Below are 26,670 nucleotides of genomic sequence, written 5' to 3' on the forward strand. Positions count from 1 at the left end.
TGCCAGGAAAATAATCCAGAGTGAGGACTTCACTGAGGCTGGATTTACAGAGCAGCAACACGGCCGTCTGTGCAGCAGCACCAAATATCAGGGCTGCACATCATCTTCGTTATACGCTTCAAATTCTCCTTTATCATTCACAGCAAACTGACTTCATTCCTGATTTAAGTTGAGCTAGAAAAAAATCTGTATATTTTTGTTTTATGATTGTCTATTAATTTTACTTATGGTAATGTATTTTATTAAGATGCGCCTTTGAGTAATTAGTGTGAGTGAACTCTAAATTTATGATAGTAATTTAGTTCAAAAAGGGAAATGAGGCTTCATGCTGCTGATCATTTTCAAATGTCTGATTCTGATCGTATTTGATCATTTTGCCTCAGCTGAAGAAAACATGACGTGAAATTGAATGTCCAGAAAACTCAGTGGACCAGAACCAGCAGATGGCGCCGTAACCCGTCAAGCTGCGTTTCCATGACCATCTACATATATAAAAGAAATAATAAAAAAAGAAAAAAATTAAATTAAAAGTTTCGGTGCTAAAATGATGTGATTTTTTTTGACTATATATAAATGTATTTAGTTCGTAGAACTGCAATGGAAACACTTTTTCAGGTCACACAAGTCACATGGCCAACAACCGGTCGCTGCCTCTGGGGTAAACTACGAGGAAGAAGACGGCAGGAAGTTGTTAGAGTATGATGGCGGCATGTCTTTTACTACCTTTCATTTATGTTGTGTGTATTATTATGCTGTGAGATCGTAAAAGAAAAAAGAAAGAGTTGATTGTGCTTCATTAAATACATAACACTATTTACTATCAAAGTATTTCGCAAGATCATATGTTCTATGTTTACATCAACTTTTACTTTTGTACAAAGAATATGACTCATTTTCAGTTGCCTTGATCTGCAACAGCTGGAGAGCCAGAGAAGAAACTAGCAGAATGTCTCCTCTTCTTCATTCCTCTCCTTCTTTTTCCTTTGGTAATGATCTTATCAGAAAACCTTTGCTACATTGCAATATCCTTGGTCCAAGGCTTGACTCAAAACTGCGTCTGTGGCGCCACCTGGCTGTTAACTTCCAAAGTGTAACTGTGCTGAATTAGTTTGCAGACGGACAGCACTGGGCGCTCAAACTATCAAACTATAGTCACGCATATTGTTTTCAAAACAGGATTGTTGATGAGGAAAAATATAAACCTAATATTTAAGTTACATAAAACCTTTTAACTTTTTTTTATTTCCCTTGCAGCAGTAGAAAATAGCCCCAAATCTAAACATGTCACACAAACAGAAGAAATAAAAAGAACAATTTGGACATTTATGGAAAGCCACAAGTGCCACAATTCCATCTTCTAAAAACCCCAAAATTGATTTTATACTTGAGGATATAGCATTAACAGACCTTTAGGACTGTGCTTGAACCTGGGGTTCCAAACTATTAGAGCACAGGTTCCCGCTATTGTTAAAGCTGTACAGAACCAGATGGAAATGTTGACACTTGTTATTCCAGTGAACAGAAACCTGTTCTCAGAAGGAAAATGTCCACATCGTTATGGGGGGCTGAAATATTCTGGCAAAGGAGGAGGGCAGATTTCCAGAATGTGAACATAGACGTATGAAACAGATGTTACCTTTCAGCTACCTTTTCTCCAACCTATGTCAGTTCATAGCATTAGTGCTAATTCCAGGGTGGAATGATTGCCACATTTAGATTTGCAGCTTAGGTTTTGAACTGATGAAAAAAGCTGCTTGAACACTGATTTATTAAAGTCTGTGCTCCTCTTATGTTCTTTCAAATCTAGAATCTGGACAGTTTAACAATTATATCTCAATTATTTAATACACTGCTTATCATGTAATTATAGTCATGCTTTTAAGTTAGTATGTTTTCATTATTGAAATATTAAAATGATTACAGTGATTCTTCTGTGCTGGATAATACTTCGGAGGTATTTTCCAGATTTTAACAAATCTGGGATTTTGTGTGGAATTGTCTTTTTTTCCCATCTTCTAAACTATTTTCCCTCAAAGTTACAGTCAGGAACTCCTCAAACTGACCTTAGAGAATTAAACAGATACTGATAGGTAATAAGATGTAGTCGATGCAGTTAGTTGCTTTGTTATTTATTTTTCTTTACGCTGGCTGACTGATTTAAGATGGGATTTTTTTTCTCTGAACTCAAATTGATGTTGATTCTTGCAATAAATCTTGGAACCAAACATGGAGATGATCTTGATGATGGCACTCATCAAAATGGAATGTTTGTCACTGGTTTCTCAATTGTTGGCTGCACATAACTTCTTATTCTTGTGCTTTTATGGCATGAAGCACCTTAAATTACCTTCTTGCTGAAATGTTCTATGCAAATACACTTGACTGATTGATTTATGCGCCGCATATCTGGAATAAACTTCCAGAAAACTGCTAAACAACCGAAACACAGAGTTCAGTTAAATAGAGGTCAAAACTCATTTGCTTAGAGCTGCCTTTGATTTAAGAAAGTTGGATGTTAATCAATATATTAGATGTTGATTCTTGATGATTTTGAAGATTGCATTTGACATCAAAGACGATAATGCTCGTTTGTTTCATAATTGGTTATTGTGTCATGTTTTGATGGTGTAAATCACTTTGAACTGCCTTGTTGCTGAAACGTTCTACGCAAATAAACTTGATTTAAACTCCCTGGAGGGAGCGTACACTCATCTTCAAAGGAATTAATGTCATACACAGTCGATGAAACTAATTTGATTGCTAGACATTAAAGTCATTTAAAGAAACTTATTTATACCACTTTTTTTTTGGCCTTAAAGAAATGCATCTCTTCTAATTCACAGAACAAATTCTCCAAAATCTTTATTCAGATCATTTTATTAACATTTATTCCTTCCACAAATGAAAACAGACAGTGCCCATTAACATCTATTGAAAATGAGAAGCTAGAGAGACTGAAGATCTCTGAGAACTTCAGTCTGAACTGATGTCAGACATCAGTATATTTCTATGTGCATGTTATTCTTATTTCATCCTCTTTTTTAATTATTTTTACACAATAAACGTGTGCTGGACATCAAACAGCGTTATATGCACCATCACGAACATAAACATTTAAACTCTAACAGAAGACAGTAGTACATAAGGAGTAGGTCTCCTCTGCTCGACTCGATGATTGTCACAGCTGTATGTGCAAAACCGTGGTAAGGGTTAAAATCGAGCTCAGTTTAATCTCCAGACTCCTCAGTGCAAACAGAAAGCAACAACGTAGGAGATCAACTGGACTCAATAAATTCCCATGATGAAGCCACATTTGTGGTTAAAATACAAAACATCTGGCAAAAAATTTTTTTAATTAGCTCCCTTATAGTCAGAGCTAAAGCACTTTTCTAAAACCCAACTAAAATCACTGCGGTTTCTTTCCACTGCTGTCGCTGATGATGAAATGATAAGACGTATAAAAAACGTATAAAATAGCTTAGCTGAGATGAACACAGTGGGAAAAAAATCTGCATATTTAAAAAGCAGTTGATTGTTTTAACAAACTTTAAAAAGTCAGAGACCATCTTTGGCTGAGTGTTTTGTAAACATTCCAGTATAAAATTACATTTTGTATCTTGTTCCATATTCTGAGCAGCTGAGTCAGTGTCTCAGAACATGATATAAGTATTTTTATTTATTTTTGGGAGTATGTCAGTGTTGCTCGTCTTGAAGCAGAGGGGTTCGTTCATGAGTTGAAGTGCTGGTGTTTTCCCTCGGTGTCTTTCTCTGTGAGATGAACACAAAGATAAATTATTCACCGTTCACATGATAAATTAAATGATAAATTAAATGCAAGACCTGCAAGTACTCCTCTAGAGGTTCTGTGTAAAAATACTTTGAACCAACTTTAAAGCTTTATATATATATATATATATATATATATATATATATAGTTTCTGCATCTTAAAATTGTGACTCTTTGCCATCTCTAAATGTTTTCAGTCTTTTATTTATGAGCCTTGCTGTTGTAATTCTAACCATCACTGAGCTTATTGTCCAGCTGGACAATAAGCAAGAAATGATACATTTAGATGGCAGAAACCTTAATAGAGCTTTTAAATGGGCAGTATTGTGTGTTGTTTTCTAAGCACATAAAGCCATTTTACAGAGCAATCAAGTAAATATATATGTTACCTTCAGTTGTTATAAAAACACCTTGTATATCAAATGTGATAGAAATTTAACTTGAAATTGGGTCTCTGTCTCTGAAAAAATCTTGCTCTTTCTCAAACAAATGGTTGCCATGGGAGATTAAAAGATTTCTGAAATATGCATGAAATAATCCAGGCAACACTCCAGCTGTGTTTTTGACGAGGGAATAACATTATAAGATGATGCAAAATTTTTAAAAAGTTGATTTTAAACAACACTGCCCTGTTAACCATCTTTGGGATGAAAGTTCAACACTAGTATCAGAATGATTATTAGACCAATTAACCATTAAATAGGTTGGACCGCTATCAGTTGGGGGCATGCAAATCATTTGGCATATGGACTGAGACTCAGTGATGCTATTATCATTCTCTGTTGTAATATTTGAGCAGGAGATGCTTAATTTCCACAGATGTGACACAACAAGATTCAACAGGGGATCAAACTGAAGTATCAGATGTGTAAAACACTGATACTGCATTGCCATCTACTCTTTGTACATCACTGAAACGCAAGGGACATTTTTAACAGTGTGACAGCTGTACTGCTAATTTAGACCACAGTTCTACTGCTGTTATTTTTCTGCTGACAAATCAAACAATCCAGGAGCGATGTCTATGGTCCTTGGCGCTGAATGGCTATTACTGCTGAGAATGGAGATAAGAAAGACTGTGGATGTTTACCTCGGAGGTCATGCTAAGATTGTTTCAAACTTAACTCGATTTGGCTAAAAACCTAACTAGGTTTGTTTTTAGCCAAGCGCTAACCTAGTTTGCTTGCGAATGATTAGGTCAGGTCCAGTGTTGGCCCCTGTGGAAGAGCTACCATCATGCAAGAAAACACAGACAGCAACAGTGACACAAAACACAATTGGGTTTTTGTGAAAAACAAAAGCAGACACGGTGTTCATTTCCTCTGCAGGTGTTGGACATTAGTAATCACTCCCAATGTACCGTTTGCTACGTGTATGCCTTTGAGTGTGAACCTACCTTAATACCTCATACTTTAGTCCTGTGTTTCAAAGCCATGTGAGTCTTTACCCTGCCCACTACTGGTTGCCTAAAAGATGATCAAATTACCTTAAAAATGGGCCAATTAGAAAATATCAAAGAAAAAAAAATAGTGTTGTAATTCAGATAGAGATTTCAGGGATTGTTCATGCACGGATTATTTTCTGTGGGTGATTGAGTGTAGCTGGAGACAGGCACCAGCACCCCTCCCAACCCCACTAAGGGAAAAGGGTGTAAAGAAAATGGATGGATGGATGGATGATTCAGTGTGTCATGCAGTGAATTACGAGGGCAGGCAATTGGTTATACGTATCTCAGGCATGATTAGTCAGAAGTCAGAAGGACTTCCAGGCAGAGTGGTCGTTTGGAACCGTCTATATATGAATTATGATGCAACTCTCTGTGTTAAGGAATCAACTGATTCTTTTTGCTACATAAAAATTTCAGGCACACTGAAAGAGGACACATTTCTCTGAAATTGTTGCAGTGATTTAAAATAATTATAGAAGATATGATGCACAAATTCTATTGGAGGATCATTTATGAGATTTTTCACAGACACCTTGGATCCCCTCGGTGCTGCAGCGCTTTCCTGAGGTGACTTCCCGACTTTGCATTCTTACTCTCATTTTAGGTTCTTCCTGTTTTAGAGTACATCCTGTAATTTCTCCCAGTGTCTTCTAAAACAATCAAACTCCACATCACTCATAAAGATTTTATTTACAAGTATTCCTATACTTATACTGTGGAACTGTTTGCTTGGGATATGGAAAAAGGAAATTATTTTTTTTCCATCTGTAACAAAGGAAATCTCTTGATGCATTAAAGCCATGACTAAATAATGCATGAGGGTGTTCTTTTCTTTTTTTTTAAAGCCTCAGCAGAATTGTGCTTCCCAAAACAGCAGAGGAGTAAAATTGCAGGTAAAGCCAGCCGAACTTAATCACAATTGGGCAGCAATTGTGGCTTCATTACTTTTCTTTCCAAACTGCCAGGTTAGAAATACAAAGAGTTCATACATTTTTACTGAGCCAACTTGCTAAATCTACGTGGGCTTAAATGATTAATAGGCTTAATCATGATGAATGGACTATTGCAATAATCGTCAACTAATTTAATAATCGATTAATGGTTAACTGGAGTGTACAGGCTCAAAAAATGTGTCATTCGCTGAAAAAAACAATCCTTTCAGAGCAGCAAATACGCCAAACCTGTACAATAAATGTATACATTTTTCATTTAACATGAAAAAATGTTTTGTTCTATTCCATGTATAATACTGAAACAGAAACTAAAGAAAACATTTTGGCACCACTTGGTGGAATCCTCATCCTGTTGAACCTGATAACTGTCCGTTCCTACTGGAGTGGAGGTTTGACGCCAGTCCTTATGTTCTATGTATATTGTGTAAGAGAGGGGGTCTTGAAGTGTATTGCTTCACAGTGAAACAAATATACATTTATAATAAACCAAGCCAAATTATGGGGACTTCCAAGTTATTGAAAAGCTGCCATGGGGCCTTTTTTCCTATTTTACGATGTTGTCTTTATCCATTTAAAGCCCCAGATTAACTGACAATCAAAAACGTGTGCAATGATTTGGAAAGAAAATTAAAAAAATATATGTTTCATATCAATTTGATCATTAAAGTTCAAAAGTCAACAATTGTAAATTGGAAAGCTTTTTCTCAATTTGGATGATTTGTATGAGGCGGTTGTACAAACCCAAGAATTCTCAAAGAATAGAGAAGTCGCAGCTCTATTACTAGACTTCTGTAAGCAAATGAAGAACCTTTGTCAAACATATTCAAATCTTTTACAGTTCAGTAGGAGATTTCAGTAAAATATTACATTTAATTTTATTTTCCATGCTGCCGACTGTCTGCCGAAAATACGATACATACCACAAAAATTGCAGAGGAAGGTAATCTGTTAACATTACACTAACTAAATTGGAACTTTTACTTATTAACCTCCAAAGCTTTTTCATGTTATTTTACAACACTAGACATGACTCGTTTTAGAACACAAAGGAATGACAGAGATAATATGGACACTTTACTGATGGACTGTATTAGCTCATTTTATCTGTTTTCGACTGTTCCGTAATTCATCAGTGATGATGCCATTAGTCTGCGCTATAAATTACTAAAACAACTACGAACATGTTCAGTAAAGAGCACAATAACAAAGCAGAAGCAGAACCAAATCCGCTCTCGTGTGTTTCCTGTTCGGCTATCAGCAGTCCAATCAGAGAGCAGCTGTGTGTAAAACACAGATGACTTTGGCCTTTCTGATTAACACTACTGCGTAATGTCACCCACTAATTTAGCCATAACTGATATGCTCTCATTTACGAGCTAACGATGATGAGATAAAGAGGCAGGAAGAGTAATCAGCAGCAGCTGGGGAGGGGGGTTTCAACAGCCAGCAACCATGGAGAGATTTGGACTTTTTACTCTCCTTGTCAGGTTAGTCAAAGCAGGGTTCATAGTTTAACTTGTAGACAAACAAAGCATGATCCTGGACGGAGCAGGAGCGACTGTACATCTTCAGTAACAGCTGTGATGGAAATATTTTCCTTTGTGGAAAATAATTCCCATAAATCTGCCTGTTCTGCATCTGGCTAAAATCGACATATACACTAAGTTGCTGAAGACTTATACTGTCCATCCTCAGCATATCGTGCATTTATGAAAAGCCTAATTATGCCATTGAGCCTCAGTGTAGTCTCTCCTGCTTCTTTCCTCCATCTACTAGTTGGAAAACATGCAGCGAGTCACAGGCAGAGTATCAATGGCAGCAGCTGGCTGTGGGGGATTCTTACCTTGACTTTGTAATACACCAGGGCGGCCACTATGGTGGTGAGCAGGCCGAGGGCTATGAAGATGTACTGCATGTACTCCATGACAGCAGGGAGAATAACCAGGCTAGTGTGGAACGTAGTGAGGATCGGACCATCGATGTATCCATTCTGCACAGGGAAAAAGGCGAAACGGATGCAAAAACTGTTTTACTCCAGACTTGGATCAGAAAAAAAAAATCTCTGGTAATTTTACCCATATTTAAGAAAAAAAAAAAAAACACAAACAAAATAAACACTGTAACCTGCAACTTCCATTCACCAGTCCAAAAATGAGATTGAACAATTTCTGAAAAGTCAAAGCTTTGCTCTGTTTCTGTTAGACATAGAATTGTGCAAATTATAGAAAAATAAATTTGTTTAATGGAATCAAACCAATTTCAAAAAACTAAATTTTCAATAAAACACTTTTGCACTGGGAGGAGGTGGCTTTTCAGCCATATCAAAATAGATGTACTTCACAAAACTGTAATGGAAAAATGTATTTTGGATCACAGGTGGATGTTGATACTGGTGAAAATGACAAAGAAAACAACAGAAAGTAGGAGGAGGAGAATTTGTTTTTGTTATTTTGGACAATGGGCAACTGGCTCTCCCGGGATTACAGATTTAGATTTATTGTTGTCATTTATAAATTTCAGTTGCTAGTTATAAAGAAAAACAAAAAACAAAATAAAACTGGCAGTATAATTGGAAATGTTAGTTTTACAATTTTCTCTACTTTTGTTTTCCACAAGAGCATCGATAAATATTACTAAATTCAAAAATATGGATAAATGCAGTTGCTGTGTGCAATTTACTGATACAAGTCAGACTTTTTTGGCATCCTGAAGAAACATATTTGAAATGGGAATGTTTCTCAACAACAACCTTTGTGTCTGTGGGGCTATGAATGCTGTGCCATGCATTCACTGACATACAGTTACCTGAAACATAACTAATAAATACCCTTTTGTCATAATATAGTTTTTATTGTTATTCCAATAGGAACCATAAAATGTCATGATGAAATTCTAAGTCCATGTCGCACCATCTACTTTCAAACATCCATCTATATGCAAATAATCTACAAAATGTGATAAAGCTCCTAAAGTAAATGTAAAATAAATGTGCTTTTTATAACATTCTAATTTATTGACTGGATCTGTAGGCATCAGCCTCTCCAGCCGCACAACATCAGCAGCTTACCTCCTCAAACCACAGCATGGGCATCACCACCTCAGAAATCTTTCCAGTTTCTCTACAAGGTCAAGAACATAAAACTTCAAACACCACTACAAAGAAAGCAGGGTTAGACAGGTAGGGAGCGTTTACAATAACAAGACAGTAAAATAAACAATAGGTGATAAAGTGGACAATGTGATCATTCATAAGTCTTACGTAATTCCTGATATTCTCTTCATGTAGAGGTTAAGCTGTAGGCGTATGGACACATTCAGAGGGACACCTGTGAGCTGTACACACACAAAACAGAAGTCACACAGGGGGGATAAAATACAGTCATGGCCAAAAGTTTTGAGAATGACACAAATATATTTTCACATGATCAGCTGCCCTCTGGTTTTCATGTGTGTATGTCAGATGTTTTCATCACATACAGAAATACAATTGCAATCATATTATGAGCTTTTATTGACAGTTAGAATGAGTTAATGCAGCAAGTCAATATTTGCAGTGTTGACCCCTCTTCTTCAGGATCTCTGCAATTCTCCCTGGCATGCTCTCAATCAACTTCTGGACCAAATCCTGACTGATAGCCGTCCATTCTTGCACAACCAATGCTTGCATTTTGTCAGAATTCCTAGGTTTTTGTTTGTCCACCCGTCTCTTGATGATTGACCACAAGTTTTCAATGGGATTAAGATCTGGAGAGTTTCCAGGCCATGGACCCAACATCTCTATGTTTTGTTCCCTGAGCCAGTTAGTTATCACCTTTGCTTTATGGCAAGGTGCTCCATCATGCTGGAAAAGGCTTTGTTCATCACCAAACTGCTCTTGGACGGTTGGGAGAAGTTGCTCTCGGAGGACATTCTGGTACCATTCTTTATTCATGGCTGTGTTTTTAGGCCAGATGGTGAGAGAGCCGACTCCATTGGCTGAGAAGCAACCCCACACATGAATGGTTTCAGGATGCTTTACAGTTGGCATGAGACCAGACTGGTGGTAGTGCTCACCTCGTCTTCTCCGAACAAGCTATTTTCCAGATGTCCCAAACAATCGGAAAGGGGATTCAGAGAAAATGACTTTACCCCAGTCCTCAGCAGTCCACTCTCTGTACCTTTTGCAGAATATCAGTCTGTCCCTGATGTTTTTCCTGGAGAGAAGTGGCTTCTTTGCTGCCCTCCTTGAGACCAGGCCTTGCTCCAAGAGTCTCTGCCTCACAGTGCGTGCAGATGCCCTCACACCTGCCTGCTGCCATTCCTGAGCAAGCTCTGCACTGCTGGTAGCCCGATCCCACAGATGAAACACTTTTAAGAGACGGTCCTGGCGCTTGCTGGTCTTTCTTGGGCGCCCTGGAGCCTTTTTGGCAACCGTGGAACATCTCTCCTTGAAGTTCTTGATGATGCGATAGATTGTTGACTGAGGTGCAATCTTTCTAGCTGCGATACATAAAGCATTTTACACGGAGAGCAGCTTTCAAGCATGTGAACATGCTGTGAAGGGGAAAGACGTCAGCAACAACCTTAGCAACTATTGCTGTCTATCAAACTGGGAAACCCTTAGCAGATATCTGGAGTTCATTATTTAGAGTAGAGAAAGACTATTCACCAGTGGAAAACATTTGACGACAGTTGTAAATGTTGACAAGGCTCCTCCAATATTCACACAGAAAAGAAAAGCCAAAAAGCAACAACTCAGGCTTGACGTGGCTAAGCTTCAGTGATTTAGCAAGCTGCCAAAGTTGTGGGGGGATGTGGCTTGTCTGTACAACCTGCCTGAAAAGTTGTATTAATTTCTGATCATTATTTCTTTTTATAAATACCATGGGTTTCATCTTTATTAAAAAACTCATCTTTATTTTGAAGGACACTGGAAGTAATGTGCTATATCTATTCGAGCTAGCTTAATACTAACTCACAGTCTGAGCAATATCTCCAGTTTCTTCTGTGTGGGTTGAGGGGAAGAGAGACTGGAGAAGCACTTTTTAATATTTTATTAAAAAGTGCTGTAGACAATATAGGGTCTACAGCTATGTAGACCCTATATTGTAAGCTTTTCTTGACAATAAGTAGTATATCACAAAGTCATTGTCCATTAGTCTTGAAAAGTTAGAAAATAATTTCTAAAGTTTTGAAACTCCAGTTACATCAATTATTGCCAATGGAGCAGCCATCTTGTTAGAATTACTCCAAGAGAGCAGTGACAGTTCATCCAGAAGATCACAAAAGAAACATCAGAAGCCCTGCAGGTCTGACTTGACTAAGTGGAGGTTTGTGTTCATCAAAAAATGGTCTCTGAGCAAACTCCAAGGTCCCAAACCATACTCAATAAAAGGAACACACAAGCTTGTCTACCATTTGTTTAAAAAAATAATGCACTAAAAACATTCTGCTGACTCACGACAGAAAATGGGACTGTTGGAAATTGCTGGTACTCTTTCCAAAAAAAACCAAGAAACAAGACTTTTATGGCTTGTGACACTTGGAAGACAAATAAGTAAAATAAGACACAGTTATGACCTGGACATTTTTCTGGCAGAACAAACTGACACACCTCAGGTCAGACTTTAGGCTCAGAACCAGATAACTGACATAAGCAAAAAACAGGGCTCAGTCCTCAGACATGTGGTTCTGATAAAAAAGCAATATAAATAAGATCAGATGTGGGAATGAGGGGAGGATTAGGGCTAAACAATAAGAATGAAACTGGGGCCCAGTGACAAGCAGCACACCCGACATAGTACACATGGACGTCCTGCTATAAGAGCTTTCATGCACTTTGGCACTGATTATACAACTTCCTGAAACATTCCGTAATCTATTATTAAAGGCGAGTACTTTCCATTATAGTACAACTGTGTTTGTTTAAGATGATGACAGAGAAAATCTGATTTATATTCTTTGTATATGGGACCTGCCTCCAGATGGGTTAAAACAGAATGACACAGTCTACTTTCATCTGAGTGGAATAATTTCACATAAATAAACCCTTAGAGAAACTTCCAATGTCCATTTCTCTCATGTAAATGAAGCCAATGTTGAATTTTCTAGGAATTTAGTAAATTAGGAGGAAAATATCAGAAAAATCTTGCTGATCTGTGCACAAGTTTTCCAACTATTAATAATAGGAATACACAACACCAAAACAAGTGAGGCAGTCAACATTATCCAACATGCTGTAACTGAAACACAACAGTTTACTTTACACAGCATGCCCTAGCTCAAGAGTACATCCAACAAAACCTCCTCTACACTTCTTCCTCTGTGAATGCTTGTCCAGCAGATGATCTCCCACTGTGAATAACATAATTTAACAACTCTAAACCAAGATGTGGGGGAAATAAATATGATCCAATTGTCTTTGTAGGTTTATAATTGTACCGTGCTCTTTCCAAATGGATTGAACAGAGCTCTGTGAGATGTTGAAAGTATTGGATATTACTTTAGAACCTTACCTTGCTTTAAATCTCTGGTGTGTTCTTTGATCTTCATGAAACGGTTTATTCTGTAAGTCACCAGGGTTTCAGGATTGCTTTTGCTGTTAAAATCATTATCTGCATTTAAACTAACCATAAACATGCGCAAATTAAAATCATGAAAATAGATTTGCTTAAGGGAAACACGGCAGTTTTGAAAAAGTTTTTCAATAAAAGGTGTTTGTGGTGAAATGAGGTGGTTTCTCAGCCACATTAAAATAGATGTATTTTGCAAAACTGCATTGGAGACATGTTTTTGCTTCATGCAAGTCACATGATAAACAGCCCAAAGTTACTACTGGCAAAAACAATGAAGGAGAAGTAGGAGGAAGTAGGAGGATGATGGTTAGTTTTAGTTTTTTTCAGACAATGTGCAGCTGCCTCCAACAGAGCTCTCACAGCATCACACAGTTCATAAAAGTTGTGTCATCCCAACATGATTATTCCATAGCTCTTCTGGAAAATTTCCAACTACAATTTCCCCAAAACGCAACACACGTAGGTACTCCCAAGTATAAGCGGCTTGTAGCTTCAACAGCTGAATAAGACCCCAATGTCTCCTCCGATAGCTGATAAAAAGTGCTAGAACCATGGCTGAATTATGAACTCATGTAACCGTTTACATGCCATGATTTTCAATGACTTATCGCGTACTCAAAATTATTCACATGCGCTTTTAATTTCATTTCTTATTTAATGGAAACAGCAATTGCAAAATTGGGGGGTTTTGACATGAGCACATTTGTAATGGAAATGCAGCTAGTGTTTTGTGGTGTTATTTTAGAAATATTTGCAAGGAGAAGCAAATCTTACCCAGTGTTTCATTCATAACTCCAGGTCAATGTAGAAGAAACATTGACCTGGACGTTGAGGAAGTTTTGAATAAACACTGACTCCATCTTCCAAGCTTTCATCTTTGTACACAAGCTGCTTTCTTATCAAAGATGGATTATTATCTTTTTATTGGAATCATAGAGTTCTTTACAACCTCACAAACAACTGCAATTAGAAGCAAATAGCCCAATTTCCAATTACCTTATCACTTTCCATGTCACTGTCAACTGATAAGGTATATGAGGTTTACACGAGTAGGGTTGAGTAAGAGCAATAGCTGTGTTCTGCCCTATCAATCCTTGCATCAAGCGTCAGGTGAGACAGCAGTGTGACTACCAACAACCTGACTTGCAGGTTTATCAGCAGTAAAGTTTCATGTTATCAGAATCATTTTCCTATGACACATCCATGAGAGAAAAAACAAATTAACTTTAAACCTCAGGTTAATTGAGGTTTAAAGTTAATTTAAACTTTAAACTAACTTTAAAGTTTAAAGTTAGTTTGGTGATGTTGGTTTGGCTGCTCATCACCAAACTGCTCTCATTGTTGACTGGCTACAACACAATGACACATTCTGATCATCAACTTTCTAATAGTTCTTAGATATACTGTATATAAAGCCCATTTAGGGAGTGCTGCAAATTAGCTCACACTATAAGCACTAGGACACAAGCTGCTGCTGTTGTGTTTATTATGTCAATGTGTGTCTGTCCCTACCAAATAAACCTACAAAGGCTTGGAAGTTAGAAATGATGCCAACTTCTAAAGTCCTAAGAATGGTACAATAAAATCTTAACAATAGGATGAAAACTTTAAAAGAGAAACAAATTCCTTATCCATAATCTAAAGATTTTACTCTTCTTAAGCAGCAAAAACAGGCCTACAGTTTACCCTGACACAATTAGCCCATGATTGCAATCAGACTATCTTTGTTCAAGATCCCAGCAGCAGACGTCAAGGACATCAGAGGTTTAAATGTTTGGTCAGCAGTTTGAGTTTATATTCCGGTAGTCTTTCTTACACAATTCCACTCGATTCTCCTGTCCCTTTGGTGCTCAGTCACGGATTTGTCCCATTGAGCCAGATCAGCCAATCATCAAACAAAAGGAGAAATTGTGAACGAAACGCTGATTTTCTGTGCGGTTTTAGAATTGTAGTCTGCCTGTAGTTTTAGCAATGGCAGGGAAAGAAATGAACAACGTCGCTCAATCTGTGTTGGTCACATTTCCGAACATTGCAATTAAAGTTTGAGGAAAAGGAAGGTATAAGACATTTTATTATTGGCAAAGTTTCTCCCCATGGAGAAAGTCTAATTTTCCAGCTGGCTCTGTTAAGAGCAGTGGAGGTGGTACCCAATAAGCTTCATAGAGTTCACGATTGAGCGGGCACATTCATACGTCACAGCCATTAGCGATTGGGTAAAATCAGTTCTAATTGTTCCAGGGTGAAACAATCATGTGTTGTAAATCATGAGTTACTGAAGAAAATAAGGGTGTTTTTTCCGAACTATAAGGCACACCGATTATAAGGCGCACCTTCAATGAATGGCCTATTTTAAAACTTTTTTCATATATAAGGCACACCGCATTATAAGGCTCATAGAATAGACGCTTCAGTTTGGGTTGCCAATTTGTTCCGCACTCTATTATTACACATCCACATTTGTAAAGAAGTGGTCCCCGAGTACTTTATATAGTAGTCTGCCCCAGTCATTGTTTCACTCACAGTGTTGCGATATTGTGCCCAACTGCTTTCTGGGTAACACAGACCAACCGACACGCTGCCGCCGCAGTCTGTCTCTCTTCCCCCGCCCCTCCGCCCCCTGGCTTTAAATGCATTATCAAACTTTATTAATAAACCAGCATTCTGACAACTATCCCAGCATGCACCGCGCACTTCTTCTTCTACGGGGGAAAATGAAGTCGGCGGCTGCTTACCGTAATTGCTATACCTGTTGTGGCTCAATATTGGTCCATGTATAAGGTGCACCAGATTATAAGGCGCACTGTCAGCTTTTGAGGAAATTGAAGGTTTTTAGGTGCACCTTATAGTGTGGAAAATACGATAATAGTCTGGTAGACTCGGTTTGATTGGGAACCAAAGTTGCTACATTTGTTACATTTTCAGCTGGTGCGGTTCTCTCCCACACTGCACTGTGTCAAACTAACAAAACCCTTAAAAAACCTGTTCCCACCCTCACCTGTGGTGGTGCTGCATCAAGAACCACTGAAGGAAACGACACGAAAACTCAGATCTGAAGAAGATACTAAGCACAATTTCCTTATTCATGAAATGCAAACAAAAATAAAATGGTGTCAGATTTTAGCAGTTGTAGGATTTTTCTTTTTTTTTCCCTAATTTCCCCTGCCAGGGCTAGACTCACATTTTTATTTTTATTTAGTTTTATTTACCCAGAATGCTATGGGCTGTAGTCCATTTGCTGCTTTTAAAGCAGTCTCTGGTCCTCTTGGCTTTCCTATATGTATTCAAACCGCACCAGAGTTCACTTTAACCAAACCCAGACTGAGGTTTGTAGGCAGACCAGAGTTTGCTTTTTTGAGTTCAATTACATGTTCACACCTTCACAAACAAACTGTACTTTCTAGGCAAACAAACAAGTGTTCTAGAGTGTGAATGCACCCTGAGTCATCTGAGTCATAATCCCTGACATGGTACCGATAGACTCAGAACCTGATACCAGTTTAATGATACCTCTCACTCCTGGTCTGGTATAGGTTTGGGTTTCAAATTGTTTTTCAGCTATGACCCGACATACAGTACTATCACTTTTAAATATAGAAAAATATTGTTTTTCCAAACATTTTCAATGTCGTAATAAAAAAGCAAGTTCTCTAAATGTTTCATTGTTCATTTTATTCATGTTCCAAGGAGAAGTGGAGCCATCTGTGATGAGGTATTTGTGAGTCCTTTGATGCTCTGTACTCCTCAGTAGCCAAGTAGAAATCCAGGCACATCTGAAAAGTTTTGACTCAAATTCTTCTGAGGATGTACTTGTATTGTGGAATTTTTTTTTCCAAGCACTGTTAGATAAAATCACTCAGTCAGGTATGTATATTGTGCACAATCCAGAGGCTTGTGCACAATAATGGAGAAGACGATCAATATTGGAGAAGTTCTGAATGAAAAGCTCTACTAAGCAGAGTCAACACATGAGTTTAATCCCAGGATAAGGGATCCAAAACTCAGGAAACAGTCTGGCTATGCAGATGTAGGAAAACAACTTCCAATCATGTGTGTGTGGCCCAAACAGGTTCTTTTGGTGAGCGTTCACAAGCATTTAATATAACATGATCAGCAGATGTTAACTTATAATAATTTTCCCAGCACCATTTATTTCCTGCTCAAATATCTTAAAATGCTTAGAACCACATAAATAATAATAATAATAATAATAATAATAATAATAATAAAGGACCCCCCCCCCCAGCCTCTCTTCCTCTGCTATTTTAACCGTTTTGGTACAGTCTTGATGGGTTTCTTAAAAGTGGCGGCTTTTAAGTGTGGGTGTAAGTGGGCACTCACAGGGTGAATGTCAATGAAAAGGCCGTGCTCCTCCTCAGTTGGGTGAAGACCCAGCACATAGTCCAGCAGCACAGGATCAGCATTAAAGAAGTGAGGATGAGAGATGAAGACCGGAGAGTCTAAAAATGGACATAAACAATAGTGCAGTTATTTCTCTAAACCACATTGCCACAACGTAAATCTGCAGCAAATATGCTTCTTCTACAAGAGCAATGTGCAGAAATCCAAACCAAATGTGAGAGCAAATAAGGATTTCAGCTCAAAAAATGTTTTGAATCTACCTAGAACTCAAAGGGGAAGTTTAATTTAATTCAATTTATTCGATTAGGACAGTGCGCATTAGTCAACATTACCACAATGTATGGCAGTAGTAAATATGCAGGAATTAGCACAATAGCTACATTTCACCCTTTGTCCTAAGACAAGTGAGCACAAAAAACAAAAACACTTCACAGAACTAAACACAGTACACACAGTTCTATTCAAAGAAGCGAAAAAACATTAAAATAAAACATTTACACAAGAAACAAGTAACCAAAACATAGAAACAGATACAAACCCTTCAACATGAGGCATTAAGTAAAAATTACTTTCCCCCCATGTAAATCAGCCTAGAGGTGTAAAGTTATTAATCACTAGCCTTCACTATGCTGCTGTAATTAAAAGAAAACAACAACAAAATAAAATTAGGCTTACTACTGCTTACAAAGAAAAACAAATGAAGCTTAGAAGGCACAGAGATCAGGAATGTCAAAGGTAAATCAGTGACCTTTGTAATGGTATGATCTGCCTGTACTTACTGTGGCGGCAGCTACTGACGTTGAGCAGCCCAGACTGCCTGCAGGGGCAGAAGCCTTCATTTGGAGGATAATCCGTCCCATTTGCAAACATGGTCTTGGGAGCGACGTATCGATACAGAGGGATGCCTTTCATCACGCCTGGTCGCTGATACACGAGCTCCAGAGACCTAAAATAACAGAGAAATTAAATACAGGAAATTATACAGAAAATAAGAAGAAGTTTCACGGAGGATGTGGAGGAAGTATTCCTACCTGCAGGCGTCTGGGCTGTAGAAAGTTAGAGTGGTCTCTTTTGTCATAAAAGGAGGCCACAGCTGCCCGGCTGTTCCATTGATCATGTTACACTGAGGTGTCCTCCAGTAGCTCAGCTGTTAAGGCAGAGGGAATCCAATCAGGTAGGAAAAGCATCCAGTCATTAAAAAAAAAGTTAAAAGGGTGACTTGGAGTGCTAGATCAGGGTCTAAAGCTGAAACATTTGTTACATTTTCAGCTGCTGTGGTTCTCTTTCACACTGCACTGTTCCCCCCTTCGCCTGTGGTGGCGCTGCAACAAGAACACTGAAGGAAACGGAACAAAAACCTCCAAATTTGACACTGGGTGCAACTGTTTTCTTCCCAAAATGTGAACAAAAATGGAGCAGCGTCATATTTTAGCAGTTGGAGGATTTCTATTTTGTTTTCAGCAAAAGACCATGAGCCATTTCTCCAGCTAGCTCTATACAAGGTTTGGTTGTAATTACCCAGAATGCCCTGCACTGGTCTAGTTCACAAAAGCATTCAAACTGCACCAGAGTTCACTTCAACTGGACTTTTGAGACAAATAACCTGTAGTTTGATTAAACCAGACTTAACAGAGCTGATGTGAAAGTGGTATTATTTTAGTCTTACCTCAGTGAGGCCATTCCAGGAGTCGACTTTGTGGACGTTTTTGATGTTATCTCTCCCGGTGTGGATGGTGAACAGACCAGTATTGGAGTTATTAAACTGATTAAAAAAATTATAATAAACACAAAGTCAGAACTAGAAAACAAGCAGCGCAAAGAGAATCGAGATGTGTTCATTGAAAAAGTTACAGTCAAAATGTTAGTAGTATTAGTGGGGGGGGAGTCCTAAACTTTAGCATTTAAAATAAAAGCCACTTTATTACTTTATACATTTACCTTTGATTTTTTTTTTTTTTTTTTGCTTCAGTACCACATCTGCTATGAAGTCATTACCTTTTAAAAAAGGCCAGGTTGTAGCAGTGAGATTAAGTGTTCCTTGTTAAAAATCTGCTACAAACACTGTGATAGTATCATTTTCAGTGCACCAGGGATGAACAATTCCATTTGGGTCAATTATCGCATGAAAAGTTGTGTGTTTGCAAATAAATATGCAGAAGCCAAAGTGTGTTGGGCAATCCAACCTCCTGATGGGATAACGCAAGGCTCAAGTCTTCTAGTGTCCTGACTATATGAGAGCAAAAACAAGAAGAAACCCTGAAGCAACGACAACATGGCTGGGATTCAGAGAAAGCCACCAATTGCCAAGAAGAACAAAGCACTTTGTAAAATACGGTATGAACAAGTCAGTGAGGGTGTGGTAGTAGTGTTTTAGGGAAAAATAGATCTTTAAAGTTTCTGCCTGTTTAAACAGAGATAAAGTTCTCCGCAGCACAACAAAATGTGTAGAAAACTGAAAGGAAAAGAAAACAAATATTCACCTCTGCAAAGAGGCCAAACTTTCCTGTGGACGGCAGCATGCCAGGGAGGTACTTGTTGAGGAACTCAACCAGTTTACTGTCATAGCCCCACATCAGCTCTTCCACCGTCTTGTTCAGAAAGGGACCTTCCTTGAAAGTCTTGAAGGTGGCGCTGATCAACAGCCGTAAGGCATAGGGCAGGTCCTCCAGCATCACCGCTGCACCCTGCAAGCAAGAGTTGGAGTCAAAACCCAAAGCTCTGAATGTGGGGGAAATATTAAGGGAAATCTGAAAAGACTTTGGAGCACGCTCTCATACCAGCACCAACATGTTGGGAATGGTGATGACGTCAGACTCGTCCCCAATGGACATGGAGGGCTCAAAGAAGTATCTGCGGTACTCTCTGTAGGACACGGTGCTGTTGGGGTGAAACGTGATGTTTTCCTTCCGACACTGCTTTCTGGAACGCAAGAACGACACAGGAAGTGATTGAACTGGCAAATCTGTGAAAAAACTGAGCTCCTCTGTCTTCTCCCACTGTCCCTAGTGCTAACTAGAAACAGCTAATCAGAGCCAGGAGGTGGGTTTTAGTGCTGTCAGTCATGTCCATGTCCCCAGAACCCGTCATGGCTGATAAGGCTGGTTAGCATGGTCACCCATGGTTGTTGATAAACAGTTTTCCTGTAATGGTTTAAAGTAATTGCAATGAGTATTATCTTGAGCAGAATTTCAAGACTTACAAATGATTTCGGACAAGGAGCCAATCAAACAGCCACCAAAGGACAGGTTTTGTTATTTAAAAGCAGCCAGACGTTTCAAGGTCTTGAGTAAACCAATCAGGAGTTTGACGACTATTTACTTTAATTACATAGTTAAAGTAAATATTGAGTTGTATCCTGATTGAATTGTGTTGCCAATCCCTGTTTTCAGTGGTTAATAAAAACCCACAAAAAAAATTAATTGACATCTTCGAACAATGATTATCTGAGTAAACACAAAACACAAACTGTTTTCCTAAATTCTTAATTTTATTTAATAAGGTCAACCAAATAAACCTGGAGATGTGTGAATGTAACTGCTTCCTTTTTAAATGACTTCACAGCTTTTTTGTGATCAGTTTTACATAAAATCACTTTGGGGAGGGGGGGGCGGCGGGGGGGGGGGGGGTGGGGGGGAACATGCATCGCTGTCAAACATCATCCCATCAATGCATGACAGGAAGTCACTCACTTCAGTCAGCAAAAATCTAGGTCACACAAGCTACTTTCGTTTCAAAGAAGTGCTAAACAAAAACTTTTTTTTTTCAAACTCAAAATGTCTAAAAGTATCCAAACATAATCAAATACAAAAATTCTCTCTCCACGAAGCCCAAAGAAATCCAACATAAATCTCAGTGGATTATTTCAATTAAAGTGTTGACACTGCAAAAACCCAAAATCTTACCAAGTATTTTGGTCTGGTTTCTGATGCAAATATCAATACACCTAAAATGAAATGGATATACAAGTAACTTTTAAGCAAGTCAGTAATTCTTTAATTTTGATGAAAACTGATTCCACTGGCAGATTACTTTAATTTCTAACAGGAAAAATATGTCGTTATAAGTAAAATAATATGCCACTGGAACTAGTACTTTTTATCAATATTAAGGAATTATTGCCAAGCTCCTACATCTTGCTGAAAGGTTACTTGTAAATTAGTTTTGTCTTATTTCAAGTGAACTAAACCAAAAATACTTGGTAAGAATTGGTGTTTTTGCAGTGTACTCCCAAGGAACAGCAGTTCTCATGTTCGGTCCTGCATTATAAAGCAAGTTGAATTCCATGCATGCAACATGTAGAACTAATGGGTGATCAAGCTGCAGGCCTGGAGCTGCAGCAGTTCTGTACCTGTACACATACGGTCCTCTCTGTTCCACCATGGGCTTTTCTCCGTTCAGGATCTCCTCAGGGTTGAGGACATGAAAAAAGTAGACGGACATGAAGAAGGGCACAGGGAGGTCCTTCCACATGGTGTAGGAGAGGTCATTCTTTGGATCAATGATGGTGTTCTGACATGACAAAACAGAGAGAGGGAGAAGGTGTCATTATGGATAGAAAATGTATTTTAACACAATCACTGCAAATCATTAAAAATGTAACTTTTTTGATTAATCACAAAAATAACACAAACTGTTTCTTTAATATAAGTTCTGATTATTATTATTACAGCAAATAAAACCAAAATACAGTCTCTCTGTCTCTCTTAAAATGTCTACAACATTCAATCAGTTGACCCAAGATGAAAAGGGCATTGTTCCCCTGATTGGCTCTGATTGGTAACTGCCAGGAGGGAAAATCTACTCATTAAATGCGCAAATGCACAAACCTTAGAGGGGAAAAAACAATCAAGGTACATTTGACAAATACATAGGGATAATCTTGTGATTTCCTCATTTTCTGGTGGATTCAAAACAATTTCCTCTATTTCTGCCTGAGGGTTGAAGGTTGAACTGCAACACGTTTTCTTCTGAATAACTTTAACAGATTAAATGTACAGTAATAAGATATACTCAACAACAGGTAGACATACATGTACCCAAGTTTAGTTACTTTAAGTTAACCAGATTTTTTTGGTTTACTTTTGTTTTAAACTGACTGTACTTGCTTTAGATTTTAACTATGAAAGCAATTTTGCAGCTTAAATCTTCATGTTTTCCCAGGTTTTGTTTGTGTTTCAAATATTAAGACCATGAAACTTCTTCCTCCTCTCCAAATTAGTAATTATTGTTGCATGTACTTAGCATTCAAGGTAAATTACAGTATTTCTAATATTTATCTGACTTCAAGTGTTTATTTTAAAATAATTGTTCTCCCATAAAACGTGGCAAAGTTTCCTTGTATTCTGATGTCCAAAATTCTAGGCATTTTGTTCAATGCATGCATGATATATGCATGCTTTGGCTGACAAGCATTATGAATAAATACCCTTACATATACTCATGTATAATCATAATTTTTTTATTGTCCATTTCGTGTTCCAATTATGTTTTGTTATTAGAAATAAGTCACAAAAAAATATATTTCCAAGTCCATTTATTTTTTTAATTAATAAATGATGGTGGAAAATGTCCAATTTTGGCCAGTCATTTTTAGAAAAATCTTTTTTTTTTTCCCCACTTACAGTGCCACTCACTCTTTTTGTTGCTACATACCTTTTTGTTACAACAGTTCTGCAACAAAGTGCAAATTTCAAATATGGGTTCACCTTGAACTATGTTTTAACTAGAAACATGGCCAGACCATGATTTAAAGCATTTATATTTGTGCAAATTTAACCAAAATATACCACTGTATCTAAGATATCTTTAATTGAAATTTGCTGTAGCAGTCTTAAAAGTGAACTTTGTGGATAAACTCAAACTAAACTAAATTAAAAGGACAATAGCACAATAGCGAAACTAAAGCTGCTGCATGTGGCCTCACAAAGCTCAGTTTTGTAACAAGATCTTGACAGATGACTTGATGATCTAAAACAGATCACATTTTCTCCCCTTACGAAATCGTTTTTTTTTTTGTTGTTGTTTTTTTTGCTTGCTTTTATAAACTTTTACTTACACACAGTCAGTGTTATTAACAATATTAACAATTCAATAGCTTAATTAAAGCTCAAATTAAAAAAGTTATTAGCGTTAAACAAGCAAACAAACAAACAACAATAACAAAAAACTCCATAGTTTTCACCCAGAACAGCTTCATATTTCTGCTTTACTTTATTTCTTTATCTAAGCTGATAAAAGTCCCGCGTGCGCATGTTATCATGTAGAGGTTGCACGCGCGCTCTTCTGAAGTCCTTTGAAACTCAAACTTTGACTTCAAGTCTATCAGCAAATAGAAATACCGGCTGTAAATATGCTAAACTCCTTACCTTTACTACTTGGTCATCGATGATTACTGGCCCCACAAAAACGAGAACGATACCGAAAAACGCAGTCAGGACACCTACTACTATGAATCCGGCTGAGACTTTGGATTTATTAACAGCCATCCTGACACTGACAGCTTGACAGGGCACCACTGGCAATGTTTACCGCACAGAAGTAGCTTTCTTTGTTTGCAAGCTGTTTAGCTGTGGCACGACACGAAGTTAGCTGCCTGTAAACCACCTAACGGTGTCTCAACATGGGACGAACAGCTTCGTTTCTGGTAAAAATTTAAAAAAAAACCTGATGTTTCGCCGGCTCGCTCATTCACCTTTCTGATTAACGACTCCCATCTGAGACCACGTATTTATAGTCTTATTGTAACGCCTCTACTTCAGCAGCCGAGGATTCTGGGAAGCGTAGTTCCTGCTCGCTACGCTTCCCAATAGAGCCGTGGATGTTTGTTTAATGCAAGGTACAAAACTTTCAGTATTAAAATTTCAGTAAAACTCACTTTGTTCTTTATATCATATGTTCGAACTATTTTTTGGAATGAAGAAGTTAGGTATGGTTATAGATATTTTATGCGCGCAAACAAGTTTGAATGTACGTAAGATAAATTAGATTAAATAGGCTTTTGCAAGATCTGTCACAATAGCAAAATTTTCTGGAAGATATATTTTTACCAGTAACTATTGGCAAAAATAAACAATAATATTGTTGTTTTGATACCATTTTCAAGAAACATGTTGATAATGGCATAATAATGCAAGTTTTCCCTCTTAAAGTCCACACTACACACAAACTAAACTAATACAATGGATGTCTCAGTAAACAAAAGTGCCCCTCAAAAAATATTATTTATCAGAATGAAAATCATTAAGCTCATCTTAATTTATCATGTGATTCATTGATTCATGATTGCAACAGGCTCAACTGTGACCACACAATGTTAGCAGCCCATCAACAAACGTCTAGCATAACGCTGGTTTATGTTAACCATTTTAATAACCATACACCATGCAACAAAAGGGACTTCATAAAGAATATATGGGAATGTGAATTTGAATAGTCTATAAACTAAAGCTTAAGATTAAAATGTTGATGCTATAGCAGCAACATAATAATGTTGATGCTAAGTCAGAGCAATAGAATAGCCATAAATACAACAGGAGTTTCTGTGCAATCCATAATGGTTCATCATCACATTATTACATTAGTTCAAATAAAGCTTCACATCACAACCAAAAATATTTTTTTGCAACACTATTAAATGAGACTAAAAACAATTAGCATTTTTGTGCTGAAGTTATGTTGTGCGTTTTGATTTATTTTCTGTCCATTGCAATTTTTTTTTGTTTATTTGACAGCATAATTCATAGAGATCTACTGAGTTGTGGTTAAGCTAAAAGCACTCACTTGTTTGTCTATTAGTAAAATAAAAAATATGAAACACTCTCTGCCAAAGTCAGTATCTGTGAAGCTCAAAGCATTTAGATTCTTTGATGACTTAAAGATGGGTCTGGATCAGAAAGCAGCTCATTTATTCTCGCAAACTGAAGTGTTTTGTGTATCTAGCACAGTCTTACTTCTAAAAACTTTATTTCAATTTATTATTCTGCTTGGTGAATTGCTTCAAATAATTTTAAATGTAGTTTTTCTTTTCGTTTACCTCTTGTAGGATATTAATCCTTAATTATTTCCACTTATTTCTGCATCAAAAAACCCCAAACAACTGATAAGAACTCGTCAAAAGCAAAACTAACTTAAACTTTTTTATCTCAGTTCCATTAAAAGGACAGTGATATTAGTTGGTAGCAAATGGATTTTTTCTAAATTGCTTGATAGCTTTATATCTACCGGTTATTTTTAATTAAAATAGTTAATAAAAAATGTTGATAACAGTTAATACAAACAAAACTGATAGCAGTTATCTGATATAAATTACAAGTCAACTTTTTTAAAAGTTCAGTTTTTAGGTAAATTTGTGAAGTCAAAATGCATAAATATTAGTTGAGGTTTTACTGAGAATTTAATATTACAAAAACAGCAATAAACAGATGAGTCAGTATAGAACTTAGCTTACCTTCACTACTTGGTTCTTCATAACTGTTGGCCCAATAATTGCTGAAATTATTCCAAACATGAGAGTCAGAGCGCCTGCAGCTATAAATCCAATGGCTACTTTAGATTTATCAATGGCCATTGTTTTGGGATCAATAATCAGAAGTGTGTGAGAAAATAAGAAGTGTGGCAAGTCTCTCTGGAAGTAAAGAAATTGAGAGTGCTTTGTGTTAAGCTCCAAACATGAACAACAGTGAAGTCAAAGGAAACTGCTGGTGGGCTGTTGAGCTCGTTTTATACTCAGCGGACCCTCTGAGGCCCCCTCCCCACATCCTCACCCCATCTTCATTACAAAATCCATGTAAAATCATCCAAGTCACATTTTAGTCAGATGACTGCTGTAGCTGTCAGTGTCTGTTTTAGGCAACTTTATTTGGGAGGTTTACCTAGCAGTGATAGAGTTGATGCTGCTGCGTGTCTGTTTGTCAGATGAACTTTGAGACACATGTTAGCCGGTGGAATAGACCCAAGGAGACAGGAGATAACTTGAGTACACAAACAAGTTTAGAAAAGTGAATCAGTCGAACACAAAGGCAGGTAAAGTAGACAGCAAATACTCAGTCATCATAGCACAGCAGTGGGGTTTTTTGTAAAGCTGCTTTTAATCATACGTATCTATTCCTGTTTGTTGCAATTAAAAAGGTAAAGTAGGCGTCAGCATGCATTTTCAACCCAGGTGTTCTGCTGGAATATGACTCAGGAACTTTGATTCCACTATCAATGCAAAACAACAGGCAGGAATTTACCCCACTCAGCAATCTTTAACTGGATTTTTCCAGCCTGTCAGTAGGATTTATCATTTTCAAAAACACCAGAGCTTAATGCCCAGGAACTCTGCCGAAATATTCTGTAAAACCTGTGATCGCAAACATGAGAGTGGATCACTTTTAGAGGACATTTCTACCATTTCTGCATGACAAACAATCACAGGAAATAGACTTCTGAGTATCAATTTCTGGTTGTCCTTGCAAAGTCGACTAGTTTTACATGCACAGGGAGAAACTGCAAGCTTCATGCAAGACAGTATTGCTAACAACTGCAATGCCATGCAGTCCCTCATACTTTGTATTGAATTGGGTGACTGTG

General features: G+C 37.5%; 1 protein-coding gene across 3 annotated transcripts; it reads right to left on the reverse strand.

The window, feature by feature from the left end:
* Positions 1 to 2,859: 2,859 nt before the first annotated feature.
* Positions 2,860 to 25,777, reverse strand: scarb1 (scavenger receptor class B, member 1). 3 transcript variants are annotated; one of them, XM_008423218.3, is made up of 13 exons: positions 23,466 to 23,848; positions 21,449 to 21,609; positions 19,878 to 20,019; positions 19,581 to 19,784; positions 18,767 to 18,862; positions 18,132 to 18,247; positions 17,880 to 18,046; positions 17,080 to 17,198; positions 9,447 to 9,520; positions 9,255 to 9,306; positions 8,031 to 8,177; positions 5,184 to 5,253; positions 2,860 to 3,768 (listed from the first exon to the last, which is right to left on the reverse strand). In XM_008423218.3, the coding sequence occupies exons 1-12, from the start codon at positions 23,583 to 23,585 to the stop codon at positions 5,200 to 5,202; spliced, it is 1,452 nt and encodes a 483-aa protein (XP_008421440.1). In that variant the 5' UTR covers positions 23,586 to 23,848; the 3' UTR covers positions 2,860 to 3,768; positions 5,184 to 5,199. The 3 variants fall into 3 exon arrangements, with proteins under 3 accessions (XP_008421440.1, XP_008421438.1, XP_008421437.1); XM_008423216.2 differs by lacking the exons at positions 5,184 to 5,253; positions 23,466 to 23,848 and adding an exon at positions 25,547 to 25,777; XM_008423215.3 differs by lacking the exon at positions 5,184 to 5,253 and having other exon boundaries at positions 23,466 to 23,847.
* Positions 25,778 to 26,670: the final 893 nt, after the last annotated feature.

This window comes from Poecilia reticulata, chromosome 12 (assembly GCF_904066995.2).
Source record: "Poecilia reticulata chromosome 12, P_reticulata-male-v2, whole genome shotgun sequence".
Classification (NCBI taxonomy): Eukaryota; Metazoa; Chordata; class Actinopteri; order Cyprinodontiformes; family Poeciliidae; genus Poecilia; species Poecilia reticulata.